This window comes from Sycon ciliatum, chromosome 12 (assembly GCF_964019385.1).
Source record: "Sycon ciliatum chromosome 12, ocSycCili1.1, whole genome shotgun sequence".
NCBI lineage: Eukaryota > Metazoa > Porifera > Calcarea > Leucosolenida > Sycettidae > Sycon > Sycon ciliatum.
Window position 1 is genome coordinate 510,685 of NC_088654.1, and position 20,188 is coordinate 530,872.

At 48.0% G+C, this 20,188-nt stretch overlaps 1 protein-coding gene across 1 annotated transcript in view; it reads right to left on the reverse strand.

Annotated features, from left to right (window-relative positions):
• Nucleotides 1–20,188, reverse strand: part of LOC135828787 (leucine-rich repeat-containing protein 15-like) — a 220,229-nt gene that overhangs the window by 31,953 nt on the left and 168,088 nt on the right. Inside the window, exon 14 of the mRNA XM_065341220.1 lies at nt 8,401–8,472. Within this exon, the coding sequence (XP_065197292.1) occupies nt 8,401–8,472 (72 nt within the window). The remainder of the gene's footprint in view (nt 1–8,400; nt 8,473–20,188) is intronic.

Below are 20,188 nucleotides of genomic sequence, written 5' to 3' on the forward strand. Positions count from 1 at the left end.
AACATGTCCAATGACAAGGAAGCGAATGAAGTCCAAATAACCCAGGAATGGGGACAGAGATGAAAAGAGAATATGGGAACAGAAGGCTCTCAGCAAAGGAAGAAGAGAAAGGAAGGAAAGAAAAAGAATAATGGAGAAGAAGAAGAAAAATCGTGGTCACGGCGAGAAGAAAGCTTTTAGCAAAAAGGCAAAGGAAAGGATGAAGTAGAAAATGGGGAGACACATCGTGGTCACGGCCAAAGCCGGGGTAGTGGCAGGACACAGTAGACATAACAACACCAGGAACAAGCACGCATGAAGCATGGGCCATGCCGGCCCAGAAGCGGGAGACCCCGACAGGAAGAGAGAAGAGAAGAGAAGAGAGAGAGATCGAAGCATTGCACATCTACATGTACGCCCACACATCCACACACCCACACATCCACACATCCACACACCCACACCCACACCCACACACACAAACACACACACACACATATACACACACATACACATACACACACATGTACATGTACATACCCACACCTACACATCAATACACACATACACACACATGTACATTGACAGCCACACATACAACTGCTTTGCAATGTTCTCAGTTCATAGAAGTGTTAGGTACCTCCTCCCGTACCTTTTCTAGCTGGCCTGCATGCACTTGCGTACGCACCTTTTGTCTCCTTTTGTTCCGTTGGCCTGGGTAGCTACTTGCGCGCCCATATTTGCCATAGCTACCCAGGCCCTTTATCTTGCCGTTCAGACTTGATCTCTTTCTCACTCTTCAATGTAGCCGTTTCGTTTGTCTTGGTCTCTTGTCTCGTCGTCTATAATAAATGTCGTTCCCCAACCTACCTGTTCCCGTTGTAATGTCTGGATAATGTGTCGTCAGTCGTCCTGTTTCGAACTCAACATTTGCGCCCGATTATTGATCGACCCACGACCCTGAGATCGTCTATGTCAACCTCGTCTCGTCCATGTCAGTCTCGTCTCTCCTACGCCAACCTCGTCTCGTCTATATCAACCTCGTGTCGTTCAAGCCATGCAGGTCAGCTACCTTTCTCTCTTTCTTTTTTTTGTATGCGTTCCTTCTTCGTCAATTATATTTTCGTGATTTTTTTTGTAGTGTGTGTGCGCGGGTGTCCTTCATTAATATTAGGGGTCCGATCATGGTGAGCCACGCTCTCTTATTTGTGTCGTATAATTTAAAGTGTAACTAGGCTCTATTAGCCGTGCAAAATACTAGTCATCAGAATACAATTCAAGTCCCTCGTCGAACTCCAATAGTTATTTTTTTGTGCCATGTTTTGAAGGGGCGTTTGGGCCCGTTGTTATTGGCAATGTACACACTATAGTATGAGTAGTACAGGAACGTTGACGGTTGTAATGATCTGTAGTGCATTTTTTAGTAAACACTTTTGTGAGGCCCGTGCGTTGTGTGTGTGTGTGTGTTTTCTCCAGTCATTTTTTTTTAAATCTTTTTCTCTCTTTTTTTTCTCTCCGCGAGGACGCGGGATTTTTTTCATGGAGGGGTGGTATGTTAGGTACCTCCTCCCGTACCTTTTCTAGCTGGCCTGCATGCACTTGCGTACGCACCTTTTGTCTCCTTTTGCTCCGTTGGCCTGGGTAGCTACTTGCGCGCCCATATTTGCCATAGCTACCCAGGCCCTTTATCTTGCCGTTCAGACTTGATCTCTTTCTCACTCTTCAATGTAGTCGTTTCGTTCGTCTTGGTCTCTTGTCTCGTCGTCTATAATAAATGTCGTTCCCCAACCTACCTGTTCCCGTTGTAATGTCTGGATAATGTGTCGTCAGTCGTCCTGTTTCGAACTCAACAGAAGAAACAGGACTGCGGCAGCACAGAACTGACGAGGAACAGAGATGGAGCGAATACTGCTTGGCAGGTTGTTCCAACATAGCGCACCCTGGAAGGCCAATGTCCCCTTTCCAGAGTTGCTGCGGGCGGGTGGCAGGCAGAGACCCATGCTGGAGTCCAGGCGCGTGGACCGGCCACAAGATGGCAGCAAGAGAACCTGAAGCTCAGGACTTGCTTGGCCGTAACGGCAGCGCCATGCAAGGAATGCCAGCTTCTGCTTGTACACTTCGGTTACCCGATACAGTGAGAGGCGCTCCAGTAGGTCATGTGCGGATGTCCATGGCGGGCGTCCGAACACTACACAGGCACCACGGTTTTGCGGAACCTGTAGTCGATGACAGTGCCTGGCTGCCAGAGATGTTGAAAATGCATTTGATCCATATAGAAGATCGGGCATTATGATGGACTGGAAATAAGTTATCCGACCCTGTGTGCTGAGGCAACGCCGCATCCTCCACAGGACTCCGATCTTTCATGATACACGGTTTGCACAGCGGGTTACGTGGTCATCCCAAGACATGTTGCTATCAAATGTTACGCCAAGGTACCTGGCAGACTCCACAAGAGGCAGCAGGGTCCCGTTACAGTTCACTGAGAGTGGAGTATGCTTCTCAGGTAGGTTCCTGGAAATGGAGATCACCTGGCTTTTGGAAGCATTCAGGATCAAGCCACGGTCGTTTAGCCAGTTAGTAATAGCTGAAGCTGACGCAGACAGACTTGCAGACACTTCAGACTTAGTCGGTTTGCTGCAAGTGAGACTAATGTCATCTGCACACTGCAAAGACAAAGCTTGTCCAGCAACATAGGGTATTTCCCGAGTGTATATGTTGAACAAAATGGGGCCGAGCACAGATCCCTGTGGCACTCCGCAGGTGCAGAGAGTGATAGTGCTGCGTGATGGTCCGATACACACACGCTGGGTCCGTTCGGAGAGGTAAGAAATGAACCACCGCAGGGCTGTGGCCGTGACACCAACATTGAAGAGGTCGAGAATTAGTTGGTGATGTCTAATTTTATCGAATGCTTTGGACATGTCCAGTAAGCAGACACCTGTGTACATTCGTTTGTCCCGGGCAGTAAGGATACGGTTGGTGATGAGAGCTAGTGCATCCTCAGTGGAATGGCCGCTGCGAAATGCAAACTGAGTGGAGGGAAGTGACTCCGTGATGTTCATGACTGATACACGTTCCTTCTGCACCAGCTTCTCTAATAGCTTGGACAGGATTGGGAGAAAGGAAATGGGACGGAAGTGAGTGGGAACTGCAGGGTCACCAGCTTTATATAGCGGTGATACGTGTGCAAGCTTGAAGGCAGAGGGTACTGTACCACGGGATAGTGAGGCATTGAAGAGAGCAGCAACAGACAGAGCAATGATATCAGCACAGCACTTCAGAAGTACTCCTGGGATGCTGTCACTGCCTGTGGCCTTGGCTGCATTGATGCCTCTCAGGAGACGATAAACAGAGTTGTTTCGGACATACTGGAAAGCTGATAACGCTGTGGGGCGTGATGGACCCTGTGGCATGGTGAGCACAGGGGGTCTATCATTATCAGTCACAACTTTACTGAAGGCTGTGGCGACATCCTCCACATCACACGTTGGCTCAATACGTTGGCGAGTTCGAGATGTTACAATGTTAATGATATGCCACAGTTTGCGTGGATTGCGACTATGTTCAGCACATTGGATTTGGAAATACTCATTGCGTTTCCTACGATAGGCATATCTGGCAGCCGCACGGGCACGCCTGAATGCCGAGTAGAGATGGGTGCTGTCCTTCTTCTGAAGCCACTGGCGATGTAGCCTTTTCTTGCGACACTGGAGTTGGTACAATTCCCTGTCAGACCACGGGGGATATGAGCTCGCCTTCCTGCTGGTGGATTTGAGAGGGGCATGTCTGTCAAGAGCACGCATGAATTTAGTGTGCCAAGTGCTCCACATCTCATCAGTGGAGGAAGTCGATTGGAACACGCTCAGGTTGGCATTGGCAAGCTCATCCCGAAATTCTGGAAGGTTTATGGTGCGCATGTTGCGGGTTAAACTGGTTCCCCGGCGTTGCGAGGAGTGTTGATGCTTAGCGGACGGTAGCGCGAGGTCCAGTCTGGCATGTACGGCCGAGTGATCACTCAGAGTACAGGGTACGACACTGCAGGAGACTGTAGCAGGGCTACTGATGAGGATCAGGTCCAGTGTTGTGCCGACGGGACACCTTCGGGTTATTCGGGTTGGGGCAGAAACTAAATTTCTCAAACCGAAAGAGTGAATTGCATCATTGAGACGGTGGAGCTGAGGTGTTACAGCTGAGCTAACTTTAATGTTGAAGTCACCAAGCATGGTGACAGATGGTGATACCACTGCTGCCTGGTGAAGAGCCTGCTCAAATCTGTCCCAATAATGAATTGATTCAGCAGGGGGGCGATACATACACGCAAAAAGGTGCCGCTGTTTGGAGTGGTGCAGACTGATCCACACGGCTTCAATACCGTCCACCTTCAAATCTGGTTGTACGGTGACAGGAAGTGTAGACCTGTAATACAGGCACACACCTCCACCAGGACGGCCGGCTCGATCCAGCCTGACAAGGCTGTATCCAGATATTTCTATCTCATTGTTAGCTACTGTGTTGGTGAGCCAAGTCTCGGCCACACCGACAATGTCCCAGTCCATCGAATGCACATGGTCCGACAGTTCATGTACTTTGTAGCGCAGATTACAAATGTTGAGGAATGCAATGGTCAAATCTTGCTCCGACGGTGCAAGCACCGTTCTTGTAACAGTGGGTTGGAATGGTGTAGCGTTCGGATTGAGAGGAACTAGGGCTTGAGGAGCAGAGGTTGTCGAAATATGGTACTGTTTTCAAGTTAGCACTCACATGTTATTCCGTTGATTGTGACCTGTGCGCCACTATTATCGGTATCCTCAGCACCTGAAACTTCATCACTTTCAGCTGCAGTGGAGAAAGCATTGCCGAGTTTGTCAGCCCGAGGAGTTGCTGGGAATGTATGCTTCCCTGACGCCATGGTGAATCCATCTTTGTCAGTGTCAGGTGACTGATGAGGTGCCTTCCCTCTGCCACTGAAAAATCTGTTGCCCTCCTGCATTGGCGTCCTGGTCACACTGCGTTCCTGATGCAGTGTCTGTGAAAGCATGTCAGTGGTTTGACATGTTTGCACTCCGCCCTGAACTGCAGACTGTCCAGCAGCTCCATCTGTACATGTAGTCATCTCTGAGGCAGCAGTTGAACTATCATGAACTTCACGCTCAGGGTCCATGACCTGACCTGTATTCGACCTTGAACCAGCCTTGTGGATCCGAGAGTACAGCGTGGAGTTGCCGGCAGATGCAGAGTTGTTCTTGTGCTGGCCACAGTCCTTCGCGAGGTGCGTACGGGAGCCACACTTGAAGCACGTGGGAACTTGACCCCTGTGCCAAACGCGAAGTTTTTGACCGGAGCCAGGCAGCACGATTGTAGACGGTACGGTGGACTTGGGTACAACATTTACAAATACAGTGCCAGTCGTGAGCGTACAGCCATCCACAGACTTTTCTTCCCGCTTTGGGAGACCAACGGTGGTTCCAAACTTCTCCATCGCCGATGTAATGGCCGACAGCGGAGTATCGTCCGCCACGTCAAAGATATGCACAGAGACTACAGCTCCATCACCAACTTACAGTACTAATTGAGCTCCGTCGACAGTGAGCCCTCTTGATAATACCTCGTCTCTGACAGATGTGGAGGAGAACGAAACTCTACAAACTCTGCGCCTTCCGCTCAGGTCAATTTGTTTTATTCCCGTAGCTATGCAGAAGACGTTACTTCAGTAACGTCTGGCGCTAGCCAGGGTCCACACAGCTTTAATTTGGTGTTTGTTTGTTTGTTTGTTTGTGTCACGCCTGGCGCTATCCCGTATCTGTCCCGTACCGTACCGTACTGTACCAGCCAAGACAGCTGGCCACAATATTTTGGTTTGTTTGTGCCATCGGCATGCCTGGCGCTATCCCGTACCTGACCCGTACCATCAAGATTACGGTACAATCAAGAGAATGAGTATATATGCGAAGTGTATCGGGGGAATGCATTCAGTGCAGTAACATTTTGTGTGGATTTGTGTGCGAGGCCGAGATCCTACTAGCAGGCTGGCTGGGCCGCCTGTCGACCAGCCCGGGAATCGCATGTAGGCCGTTAGCATAATAATTATAACGTATATAGATGTATAGCAGGGAGTCGTATTATGTAAACAACTCCCTGCTGTATAGGGAGATTTTCTGGAAAGAAATACGAAGTAGGGAGACGAGGAAATGCAATTAGAATGGACGTTAGTTGCCGAATAGGTGACAGGATGCGTCAGCAAAAACAACCTTTGGAAGAGAGATCCCGTCTTCTCCAAAATAATTCTGAACGGGCGGGTCAGCGCCAGTCACAGGAAACGTCGGAAAAGAGATCCCGTCGACTCCATAACGTCCGTGATCGGCAGAGTCAGCGCCGGTAACAGGAAACGTCGGAAGAGAGATCCCGTCGACTCCAGAACATTCGTGATCGGCAGAGTCAGCGCCGGTCACAGGAAACGGCAGGACAGACATCGCGTCGACTCCAGAACGCCCGTGATCGGCAGAGTCAGCGCCGGTCACTAGGGGTGTGCAGATAATGCTCGAAAAGGTGGCAGATTCTGCTCGAAAAGCAGTGAAATTGGCAGAACCATACAAACCTATGGCGGGCAATTCCTCGAATTCTGCTCCATTTCTTTATCCACATACCAAACATGATGCATGAAACTTACCAAAAAAGTACCGAATTTGCCAATTTTTCTTCCGGCATTATCCGCATATGCCTACCGTTCACAGGAAACGTCAGGACAGACATCCCGTCGACTCCAGAACGCCCGTGATTGGCAGAAACGAGACAGGTACGGGATAGCGCCAGGCATGCCGATGGCACAAACAAACAAAAAATGTTGTGGCCAGCTGCCTTTGATGGTACGGCACGGGACAAATACGGGATAGCGCGGGGCGTGACACAAAAAAATTAAAAATTAAAAATAAACAAAAAATATTAACCCGGTAGTAATGCAACAGACGTGACTTCAGTATCGTTTGGCGCTAGCCAGGGTTCACACATCTTTGGCACATCACATGCATGATGAGCAAGCAAAAAAGCATAGCGTAGGGCCCTGAGCTTCCAAGCTCTCTCGTTTCATTCACGTAGCTATGCAGAAGACGTTACTTCAGTAACGTCTGGCGCTAGCCAGGGTCCACACAGCTTTAATTTGGTATTTGTTTATGTCTTTGTTTGTTTGTTTGTTTGTCTGTGTCACGCCTGGCGCTATCCCGTATCTGACGGCAAAAATCATAGGGATGTTATAAAATTTTCAATTCTCCTATTTTTCAGGCATATCCTGGGATTCGAAACCGCACTATCGCCCTACATCCATTCCCCCATACACTTCGCATTCATACCCATTCTTCCAAGTTGCTTCACGTTATGATCTTGCGTTTGAAAGCCCTATTTGAATATTGTGGGCAGCTGTATGTGGCCAGCTGTGTTTGATGGTACGGTACGGGAGACGGTGTCGTATTACCCTCGATCGTACCTGTCCCGTACCTATCCCTACCGTACCGTACCATCAAAGACGGCTGGCCACAATGCATATTCAAAATTAATAGGGCTTTCAAATGCAAGATCATAACGTGAAGCAACTTGGAAGAATGGGTATGAATGCGAAGTGTATGGGGGAATTCATGTAGGGCGCGATAGTGCGGGTTCGAATTCCAGGTTATGTCTTAAAAAAAAGGAATTTTTTAAAGACCGGGGGATGCATGCAGGGCGCGATAGTGCGGGTTCGAATCCCAGGTTATGTCTTTAAAAAAAGGAATTTTTTAAAGAATTTATAACATCCCTATGCTTTTTTTGTCTAGGTCATCAAGGCAAAAAAAGCATAGCGTAGGGCCCTGAGCTTCCAGGCTCTCTCGTCTGGTTTGACACCAGAGGAAAGCAACAGTCTAATAAAAAAAGGCATGGTCCTTCGAGGGAAGGTTGCCACTCAGCTGTATGGAACATACTCGAGACATTTCTAACAGGTACACATACACACAGGATGGAATGATTCCGGAGCGCCAAAAACTGCATCCACTCGCACATTCACAGACTGATTGTTTGAGGATTTCGCTCCTGCTCTTCTAGCAGTTGAGCACTCTTGTGTGGGGTAGCGCTTTTGGCGTTTGTGTTATGCAGAGCTCACTGACTTGTCAGTTTAAGCACTATGACAGGGTACGTTTGGCCTGGTTTAATTAAAATAGGGTTTTGGAATTTTTCATTGTCATCATGTTTGGCCTTATTTCCTCTGTGCTGCGCTCATGAGTCCACAAAAGACGAAACAGGTCTGTCTGCAGATTGAGTACTTATCTAGGGTACTGTGTTGTTGAGGAATACAAGAAATTTCCAGGAGATGTGATGAGGCAAAGTAAAAATATTTCAAAAATCATACCCTGGGGACCCTTTGGACCCAACAACCCGGAATGACGGTTAACTTACAGTTGCCCAAGCTTTGGTAGGTTGGCAAATACGTTTGTAGGAAGGCTTGCAAGTTGATTATTGTCCAGGCGTCTACAAAAGGAGAGGAGAAAAGGGGACTAAAAATATTTGCGAATATTTGGGTTCAGTGATGGCCGCTAACAAACCAGGCGGTAAACCGTAATAGGAGGAGTAGAACACAAGTCAAGGATCTAAAAACAATTGCATGAAAGCAAGAATGTGATAAGTAAATTGAAACCATACTCAAACACAGCAAAATTCAATGAAGCGAGCACTGTCATAGAATAAGTATGCCATACACTCTGAGTGGCTTGGAGCCAGTGCGCTTGTACAGTGCTTCATTGCGTATTATACGGGGATATTTGACCCCTATGACTGCTCGTAACTGCTGGCGGTGGAACGAGTCAAGTTTCTTTTCTTGAGTCTCTGTCAGGCTCCATGTGCCGCAGTTATAAAGAAGTATTGGGAGAATAAAGCTGCCGTATAACCTAATCCGAAGGGGTTCACGGGCATGGTTACCTCTTAGCCATATCACCCACAGCTGATGTAAGGCGCATGTTGCTAGACGTTTTCTCCGACTGATATCTTCCTCCACTCCAAGCATCGATCCTAGTTTGACCGTGTTCCGCCATCGCTCGTCTACTCTGTCCTTTTCTCTTTTAATTGTAGTATATTCGGTTTTGGCTTCATTCATTTTTAGATTGTATTCCGCTAACGAGGATGATAGTATGGGTTGATTGTCATGCAAATATTGTAGGCTGGTGCTGATGAAGTCTACGTCATCCGCATACGCTGTTTCATTGGGCAATTGAAGCTGAATATCCAATGCTGGTCGCGGTGAGAGTCGCTCTCGAATCAACCTCAATGCAGCCTCGAGGTAGACAGTAAACAGGACTGGCGATAGAGAATCACCTTGTGGGGTTCCATTGTGTGTGACTAATGGTTGGCTGAGAATGTTATTCAGCTTTACTTTTATTGTGGTGTCTGTCAGAAGGCACTGGATGATGTGCAGCTCATCATGATCAATGACTGTTGACAGTATATCGATCAGCCTGACCCTTGATATAGTGTCAAATGCCTAGATACTAGATACTCTAGATACTCTAGATACTAGATACTCTAACAATTTTATCAAACATTATGATAATTACCACATCAAATGCTGCGGAGACCTATCCAGAATCGGCAATATGCTGGCCCTGGCCTGGAGATCTGCAACTATAATCAGCTTCTACTTTGCAACACTTAGGGCCCTTACACACTACGTAGAAAACCGCTTTTTTGTTGCGTTCCTGTAAAAGTTGCCATGTCGACTGACGTCATATGGCACGAAATCTAAAAAGTTGCGTAAACGTTTTACTCAGATCTCGGACGGGTGTAGAAGGCTGCTTTTTAGCTTTTTAGCTTTTATGCCTTCCCGCGCTTTCGGACTTCAACTTCTTGTTGGTGTTTTTGCTGTTTGGTGCTGTGTGGATTTCCGTGTTTCAATTTCAGCTGTCCATTGGACTTTTCGCCTGCTTCTGAAATTCTCGTACCTGAACTCGTGTTGTTCAAGCCGTAGTAGACTCGATCTTGTTTGATTGCTGAGCGCGACACGATGCCGAAAATCCAGTGCACAGAAGAAATGGAGGCGAAGCTCATGGAGCTGTGGGCGATATATCAAAAAACAAGGCGTTCCAAACTCGTTCTCAGGGTGAGCTGTCCACAAGTTGCGACCAATTCTGTATTTGACGGTACCATTCCGCAACAGCATGCTGAGCATCGTCGTGACCATGAAATTTGAGCAACTGTTATCAGTCATCTAGAAAATATCAAGAACAGGACCGCCATCAGACGACTTCACTAGCTTCTGCAGGTCCTGCAATATCATGGCGGCAACAATTTTACGTCGCCGCTTTCTCCTTGCCGGAGTCAACCTGAGCTCCATGGGCATGGCTCCAACACAAGATGCAGAACGAAATCGAAGAAGCACACACAGCACTCGTTCTGAGAGCAGAACATTTCATCCGAACTGCACTACATCAGTACAGTCATGTACGTAAAAAGCAGATCACCTGTCAGTGTGCAACTGCACTTGATCAGGCTGGCGCATACGCAACGTATGCTCAAGTTAGTTGCGTTTTACATGTACGTAGTGTGTAAGGGCCCTAACGGATTAGTCCCCTTTGTCGATTGATGGATCAATCGGTAGATTCGGCTCTGTTTTTCTTCCCTTTCTTTCTTGTTTTGAATTGTACGTTGAACTCATTGGATTTCTTTGTATTCTGTATCTCGTTATCGTTATATTTCCCTCTAGCCCTCTCGCTTAGGATGAGCTTTCTTTTTTATGGCAGCTTAAGCGAAGGCTATATACCTGCTTTATGCAGGTTGATGCCAACGCGAACAAGCAAAATAATAATAATAATAATAATACACTCTCAGTAGTATGACAGAAAAGAAACATGCTAAGAGAAATGACATAATGTACTTGTACCTAACAATATCACACTCCGGCAGACCACAGGACGACGGGTCATTTGTTGGTGAGCCTGAGGCGGTGGCTGGTCTGGGTGAGGAAGAGGGTGGATGGTTGGTCGCGCGAGTTGCGGAAGCTGTCTTGGTTTGCCAAGACGGAACCACATGCTGCCTATGCAGCACTAACCTATGGCTTACGGTGTAGGTGGGCGTACCTTTTCCGCACTGTGCCCCTCCCGGATGAGTGCGTCAAGCGCTTAGACAATATCATCGCTTTCAAGTTTCTCCCAGCACTGACGGGTCGTGGTGCCTTCACCGAGGAGGACTTACGCATGCTGAGACTGCCCACCCGGTTTGGTGGTCTGGAAATCCCGTCGTTCCAGAGGATGAGTCAGACGGAACTTGGCGCGTCAGTGAAAATGACAGAGGCTCAGGTTGCTGAACTAGTCAACCAGAACAACACATCGTGGGAAAGACGCCGGACTGAATGCATAAGGGAGGCTGCTTTTAACCCAAAAAGATGCACCGGCAAGCAGCGAGCTGCATCAAGTGAAAATGACTTCAAGCTGGTGGAGCAGGCTGCATCGCTTGATGGGGCTCGTCTATGATTCCTCATCAGGGTATATTGTTCCGTGTGATCTGGAATATCCACACGAACTTCTTGAGGAGCACAACGATTATCCAGTTGCTCCGGAACGTCTTTCCGTCAATTAGGATGTGCTATCTCCATACCAGCAGGAGCTTCTTGATAAACAAGGCATTTCAATTTTCACCTTTCCACGGCAATTTTGTGATGATGCGCGTTCCAGATTCAAGTTGTGCAGAAGCTATATCTGGGCTAGGTTCAAGAACGCTTGTCATGACTCGCTTGAGTACTTTGGGTGGGTAGCCATTAGAACACAGAATATCCTCTAGCTTAGCAATTTCAGCTGATAATTGTGATGGTGATCAGATGTTTTCACCTCTGAAGGTTAAAATGATCTCATCAAATTAATTTTGTTTTTAGTGTCACAAAACGAGTTCCAGCGAGTGTAAAGACCTGTGAACGTCGGCTTTCTATATACAGTGGTGAGCAATTCTGTGGAAGAATGCTTAATCAATACATCAAGAAACGGCAATTCTCCATTATTCTCCTCCTCCATTGTAAACTGAAGAGCTGGTTGAATATTATTTGAACGCTCAGGGAATTCCAATGCCAGTTTCCGGTTGTGAAGTGCTGCGAATGTGTCATCCTCATAACGCCTATAAAATTGGGGCCAATGCCTATCTGGAATTGTGTTCTCAAAATATCCAACAAAGATATTGGCTAGCACGGGGCCCAATGGTGAACCCATGGCGACTCCGTCCCTCTGTGCGTACATATTATCATTAAAACTGAACTGCACGTCTGATGTGGCTTTGGAAAGCAGCTTCTTGATAAGATCTTGGGGTATTTGCGGGGCTGATATTTCATCATCATGGTATAGCGACTGTATGCAGATATATTTTGTTTCCTTGAGAGGCACGTTTGTAAAGAGGCTGACTACACCGAAAGAGCACAGGAACAGCGATCCAGAGTTCTCTGCCCACAGCTGACCAAATTTCCTTACATTATTCACGAACTCGCATTGTTAGTCTACCACATACATATACACACAAAATTGTCGTATTTGTTCATCGATGTATTAACTCCTCCTGTAGCCCCCTTCTTCACCAATTATTCACCCGAACGGCCCCGGGGACTGTTCCGGAGGATCAGCGCACCACACGGGGACAAGTGTCGAACTTGCTTCAAGTTCCCTTTCTTCGTGGGCCTGGGGGATGATCGACCATGATGTTTCGGGGAAGCATTCTCTGGAACGCTCTCCCCTCTGATTTTAGAGTGATAGGTGTCCCTGGTCCCTTCCGAAAAGCTCTTTCTGCCATTGATATACTTACCTTGTGAATATCCTCGTTATACCTTCATCATCTGCCATAATATCCAACCTTCTCATCTGTCAATCATTTGTGCATGCATGTCTAAAAAATAAACCACGTATTCCTGACTCCATGAAATTTTCTTTCTATTCTTTGACTCCATGAAATTATTGCCTTTCTATTTCTGACTCCATGAAATTGTCTTCATATGATTTTTTCTTTTTCTTCTTTTGGTCCTTTCCGTCTTATATTATTATCATTTCATGTTTTCCCTTGCATATCATCCCTTCATCATTCTGTGGGAACCTGTCCTATGGGCAGGTGCGAAGGCATCTCTGCGTTCATTTGGTGAAGTTAAATAAACAACAACAACACCAACACTCCCACCTTTGCATCGCATCAAATGGCCAACATTATTTTCACGCTTTAAAGTTAAACACATACTCTTCGCGCATTCTCTGCGCCATAATTATGCCCCACCACATATACTCTCGCTGCATACTGCTAGCAACGTTTGTATAATTTACGTCGCTCTCGTACTTGGCACTTGCCAACTCCGCGGACTGACCGCTGTCTCCATTCTCCCCTGTACAAGGCCCTTCATTACTTTAATTGCTTGCCCGCCCAGCTTCGCGAAATCCCTTCTCGTACTCCCTTCAAATCCGAGATATCCCTGCTGTTGCACAACTCTGTATGCTCGTGTAGCGACCACCCCTGCCCGTACACTTAAGTACACAACTCTGTATGCTCGTGAGGCGACCACCCCTGCCCGTACACTTAAGTACACAACTCTGTATGCTCGTGTGGCGACCACCACTGCCCGTACACTTAAGTACACAACTCTGTATGCTCGTGTAGCGACCACCCCTGCCCGTACACTTAAGTACACAACTCTGTATGCTCGTGTAGCGACCACCCCTGCCCGTACACTTAAGTACACAACTCTGTATGCTCGTGTGGCGACCACCCCTGCCCGTACACTTAAGTACGCAAATCTGTATGCTCGTGTGGCGACCACCCCTGCCCTGACACTTAAGTACACAACACTGTATGCTCGTGTGGCGACCACCCCTGCCCGTACACTTAAGAGAGCATGTCTGAGAATACCAAAGTATGTGTGCAAGTGGATCTCTCCGATTTCGCTCAAAATTTGCAGGTAGGTTGCCTTTGGGGTGTGGATCGACTGTGCAAAGCCCTTGAAAAAGTTTCTGAAGGGAACCTTGAAATTTGCATACCCCTCAAAAATGGCCGAAATATCACATTATTTATGGGTCTAGAAACGAGTCACGCCACAGCGTATACGAACAAGCTATGAACAAAACTCCATCAAGCCAACATTGCCTCACTTTAGAAGAGTTCCTGGAGCAGTATCGCTTAGCCACGCCAGCATCCCAGAAGACGAGGTCCATCACCCCCTGACGCCACAAATGATCGTCTTGAAAATAGCCAATTTACAAGCGCTGGCAAAACAGCCAGCTACGTCCTCAATTGGCCAGAACTATACACCGGCAGATAGTAGAACACCTCTTCTAGCGCTGAGGACATGTCTCCCATCTTCCTTTTGGGGTTTTCTTGAAATAAACTTTTTTGAATTTTTCCACTCGACCATGCTGAAATACGGCCAAAGTCATACCTGCGCAGGAAAGCTCGCCCCTCCGCGACGTCTCCTCAGCAATTTCTACTCCAACACTACTCCCAAGGCCGCAGAACAAAGTATAGTGTTGACTCTGACAAGGAAAAGCAGCGGTGATCACTTGTCACTCCAAACGACAAGCTTCTCCTTGCGCCACCAATAATTTTTGTGCGACTGTTGATGCAAAATTGACTGAAGGCCTGAGCGCAGTTTTTGAATTTTATTGCAAGATGCACGGTGAGATCGCGTGCTCTGTGACGTAGGATGACGCTTCCTGCGTCACGATACGCGCCCAACGATCGTGAAAGTGCCTGGAACGCTACTCGGAACAGACCATGATGGCAGAGGTAAGATGAGCTTCATTTCCTGCTTGAACTGCTGAGTACCCCAACAAACTGTCCTAGGAGTGTTGCAATGGCAGCAAGCCGTTGAAATATGCCCCGTACAGCATGGAGAGTTATTCGTCTTTCACACATACCTCCTGCAATCCCGAACATAGTCCAACAGGAAAAGTCCCTTGTTTTCATGTCGATGCTCGACAAAAGCGGCTAGCTCGATCCCTGTGTTGACTGGCACGCGAGTAGCACTGACTGCACGCACTTGTCGCGTGAACTGCATGAGAGATTTCTTACGTCATAAAGAATGTGATTTCATCATCATTTCACTGGTCTTCGACCTAAATGGTCAGGGAAAGTCCCGGTTCGTAGGCCTACAACACTCCCAGCGTGTTCTTGAGCGCAGTAACAACACAAGTGGGATCACTTCCAGACCACCGGGCGTTCAAGGCGAGTAACAAGCGCACTTGACAAAGGTGACTCTGAAATCTCGTGAGCCGTGGGCCATGGGCCACGCGACTTGGCATTCTTGCGTCACAAGGCACGTGATTTCACCGTGCATCTTGAAATAAAATTCAAAAACTGCGCTCAGGCCTTCAGTCACTTTTGCATCAACAGTCGCACAAAAAATTATTGGTGGCGCAAGGAGAAACTTGTCGTTTGGAGTGACAAGTGATCACCGCTGCTTTTCCTTGTCAGAGTCAAAACTACACTTTGTTCTGCGGCCTTGGGAGTAGTGTTGGAGTAGAAATTGCTGAGGAGACGTCGCGACGGGGCGAGCTTTCCTGCGCAGGTATGACTTTGGCCGTATTTCAGCATGGTCGAGTGGAAAAATTCAAAAATGTTTATTTCAAGAAAACCCCAAAAGGAAGATGGGGGACATGTCCTCAGCGCTAGAAGAGGTGTTCTACTATCTGCCGGTGTATAGTTCTGGCCAATTGAGGACGTAGCTGGCTGTTTTGCCAGCGCTTGTAAATTGGCTATTTTCAAGACGATCATTTGTGGCGTCAGGGGGTGATGGACCTCGTCTTCTGGGATGCTGGCGTGGCTAAGCGGTACTGCTCCAGGAACTCTTCTAAGGCGAGGCAATGTTGGCTTGATGGAGTTTTGTTCATAGCTTGTTCGTATACGCTGTGGCGTGACTCGTTTCTAGACCCATAAATAATGTGATATTTCGGCCATTTTTGAGGGGTATGCAAATTTCAAGGTTCCCTTCAGAAACATTTCCAAGGGCTTTGCACAGTCGATCCACACCCCAAAGGGAACCTACCTGCAAATTTTGAGCGAAATCGGAGAGATCCACTTGCACACATACTTTGGTATTCTCAGACATGCTCTCTTAAGTACACAACTCTGTATGCTCGTGTCGCGACCACCCCTGCCCGTACACTTAAGTACACAACTCTGTTTGCTCGTGTAGCGACCACCCCTGCCCGTACACTTAAGTACACAACTCTGTATGCTTGTGTAGCAACCACCCTTGCCCGTACACTTAAGTACACAACTCTGTATGCTCGTGTGGCGACCACCCCTGCCCTTACACTTAAGTACACAACTCTGTATGCTCGTGTGGCGACCACCCCTGCCCGTACACTTAAGTACACAACTCTGTATGCTCGTGTGGTGACCAGCCCTGCCCGTACACTTAAGTACACAACTCTGTATGCTCGTGTAGCGACCACCCCTGCCCGTACACTTAAGAGAGCATGTCTGAGAATACCAAAGTATGTGTGCAAGTGGATCTCTCCGATTTCGCTCAAAATTTGCAGGTAGGTTCCCTTTGGGGTGTGGATCGATTATGCAAAGCCCTTGAAAAGGTTTCTGAAGGGAACCTTGAAATTTGCATACCCCTCAAAAATGGCCGAAATATCACATTATTTATGGGTCTAGAAACGAGTCACGCCACAGCGTGTACGAACAAGCTATGAACAAAACTCCATCCAGCAAACATTGCCTCACCTTAGAAGAGTTCCTGGAGCAGTACCGCTTAGCCACGCCAGCATCCCAGAAGACGAGGTCCATCACCCCCTGACGCCACAAATGATCGTCTTGAAAATAGCCAATTTACAAGCGCTGGCAAAACAGCCAGCTACGTCCTCAATTGGCCAGAACTATACACCGGCAGATAGTAGAACACCTCGTCTAGCGCTGAGGACATGTCCCCCATCTTCCTTTTGGGGTTTTCTTGAAATAAACTTTTTTGAATTTTTCCACTCGACCATGCTGAAATACGGCCAAAGTCATACCTGCGCAGGAAAGCTCGCTACTCCGCGACGTCTCCTCAGCAATTTCTACTCCAACACTACTCCCAAGGCCGCAGAACAAAGTGTAGTGTTGACTCTGACAAGGAAAAGCAGCGGTGATCACTTGTCACTCCAAACGACAAGCTTCTCCTTGCGCCACCAATAATTTTTTGTGCGACTGTTGATGCAAAAGTGACTGAAGGCCTGAGCGCAGTTTTTGAATTTTATTGCAAGATGCACGGTGAGATCGCGTGCTCTGTGACGTAGGATGACGCTTCCTGCATCACGTTACGCGGCCATCGATCGCGAATGTGCCTGGAACGCTACTTGGAACAGACCATGATGGCAGAGGTAAGATGAGCTTCATTTCCTGCTTGAACTGCTGAGAACCCCCACAAACTGTCCAAGGAGTGTTGCAATGGCAGAAAGCCGTTGGAATATGCCCCGTACAGCATGGAGAGTTATTCGTCTTTCACACTTACCTCCTGCAATCCCGAACATAGTCCAACAGTGAAAGTCCCTTGTTTTCATGTCGATGCTCGACAAAAGCGACTAGCTCGGTCCCTTTGTGTTGACTGGCACGCGAGCAGCACTGGCTGCACGCACTTGTCGCGTGAACTGCATGAGAGATTTCTTACGTCATAAAGAATGTGATTTCATCATCATTTCACTGGTCTTCGACCTACATGGTCAGGGAAAGTCCCGGTTCGTAGGCCTACAACACGGTTAGCGTGTTCTTGAGCGCCGTAACAACACAAGTGTGATCACTTCCAGACCAACGGGCGTTCAAGGCGAGTAACAAGCGCACTTGACAAAGGTGACTCTGAAATCGCGTGAGCCGTGGGCCACGCGACTTGGCATTCTTGCGTCACAAGGCACGTGATTTCACCGTGCATCTTGCAATAAAATTCAAAAACTGCGCTCAGGCCTTTAGTCACTTTTGCAGCAACAGTCGCACAAAAAATTATTGGTGGCGCAAGGAGAAGCTTGTCGTTTGGAGTGACAAGTGATCACCGCTGCTTTTCCTTGTCAGAGTCAACACTACACATTGTTCTGCGGCCTTGGGAGTAGTGTTGGAGTAGAAATTGCTGAGGAGACGTCGCGGAGTGGCGAGCTTTCCTGCGCAGGTATGACTTTGGCCGTATTTCAGCATGGTCGAGTGGAAAAATTCAAAAAAGTTTATTTCAAGAAAACCCCAAAAGGAAGATGGGGGACATGTCCTCAGCGCTAGAAGAGGTGTTCTACTATCTGCCGGTGTATAGTTCTGGCCAATTGAGGACGTAGCTGGCTGTTTTGCCAGCGCTTGTAAATTGGCTATTTTCAAGACGATCATTTGTGGCGTCAGGGGGTGATGGACCTCGTCTTCTGGGATGCTGGCGTGGCTAAGCGGTACTGCTCCAGGAACTCTTCTAAGGTGAGGCAATGTTGGCTTGATGGAGTTTTGTTCATAGCTTGTTCGTATACGCTGTGGCGTGACTCGTTTCTAGACCCATAAATAATGTGATATTTCGGCCATTTTTGAGGGGTATGCAAATTTCAAGGTTCCCTTCAGAAACTTTTTCAAGGGCTTTGCATAATCGATCCACACCCCAAAGGGAACCTACCTGCAAATTTTGAGCGAAATCGGAGAGATCCACTTGCACACATACTTTGGTATTCTCAGACATGCTCTCTTAAGTACACAACTCTGTGTGCTCGTGTGGCGACCACCCCTGCCCGTACACTTAAGTACACAACTCTGTATGCTCGTGTAGCGACCACCCCTGCCCGTACACTTAAGTACACAACTCTGTATGCTCGTGTGGCGACCACCCCTGCCCGTACACTTAAGTACACAACCATGTATGCTCGTGTGGCGACCACCCCTGCCCGTACACTTAAGTACACAACTATGTATGCTCGTGTGGCGACCACCCCTGCCCGTACACTTAAGTACGCAAATCTGTATGCTCGTGTGGCGACCACCCCTGCCCTGACACTTAAGTACACAACACTGTATGCTCGTGTGGCGACCACCCCTGCCCGTACACTTAAGTACACAACTCTGTATGCTCGTGTCGCGACCACCCCTGCCCGTACACTTAAGGACACAACTCTGTTTGCTCGTGTAGCGACCACCCCTGCCCGTACACTTAAGTACACAACTCTGTATGCTTGTGTAGCGACCACCCTTGCCCATACACTTAAGTACACAACTCTGTATACTCGTGTGGCGACCACCCCTGCCCGTACACTTAAGTACACAACTCTGTATGCTCGTGTGGCGACCACCCCTGCCCGTACACTTAAGTACACAACTCTGTATGCTCGTGTGGTGACCAGCCCTGCCCGTACACTTAAGTACACAACTCTGTATGCTTGTGTAGCGACCACCCCTGCCCGTACACTTAAGTACACAGCTCTGTATGCTCGTGTGGCGACCACCCCTGCCCGTACACTTAAGTACACAACTCTGTATGCCCGTGTAGCGACCACCCCTGCCCGTACACTTAAGTACACAACTCTGTATGCTCGTGTGGCGACCACCCCTGCCCGTACACTTAAGTACACAACTCTGTATGCTCGTGTGGCCACCACCCCTGCCCGTACACTTAAGTACACAACTCTGTATGCTCGTGTGGCGACCACCCCTGCCCGTACACTTAAGTACACAACTCTGTATGCTCGCGTGGCGACCACCCCTGCCCGTACACTTAAGTACACAACTCTGTATGCTCGTGTAGCGACCACCCCTGCCCGTACACTTAAGTAGTCATTAACCCCTCACGGCTGTTTTTTGTACGATTTCACGCCACTTAACAATATGGCCGCCGAAAGTCTCGATTGGGCTTCAATGGCAAGAAAATTTGAATTTTCAAATCGTCAGAACACGAGTAGGCCATGGTTTCCCATGGATTTTGGAGACTAGTCAGCCCGGACAGCCCGGCGACCACGCTGATCATCTGCGTCTTGTTTCAAGCTTTGCGCTCGTACCTCACATGACTGCCTTTTCTTCAAGAAACATTTGTTCTGTGTCGTGCGACTTTGGCTTCGTTCTGGAATACTCCTTGTGTCATCGCTGACAAACTCGGCTCCGAGAAGCCCTTCCCGATTTTTTTCCCAGCTTTGATCGATAGTTTCCCAGGTAGACGACTATACTCTGGATGTCTTTCCCAAGTGTCATTAGAATATGCGGGTGAACTTCTAAATACGCGCGACGAGTCCGAAAGCGGTTTTCTCTTGATTTG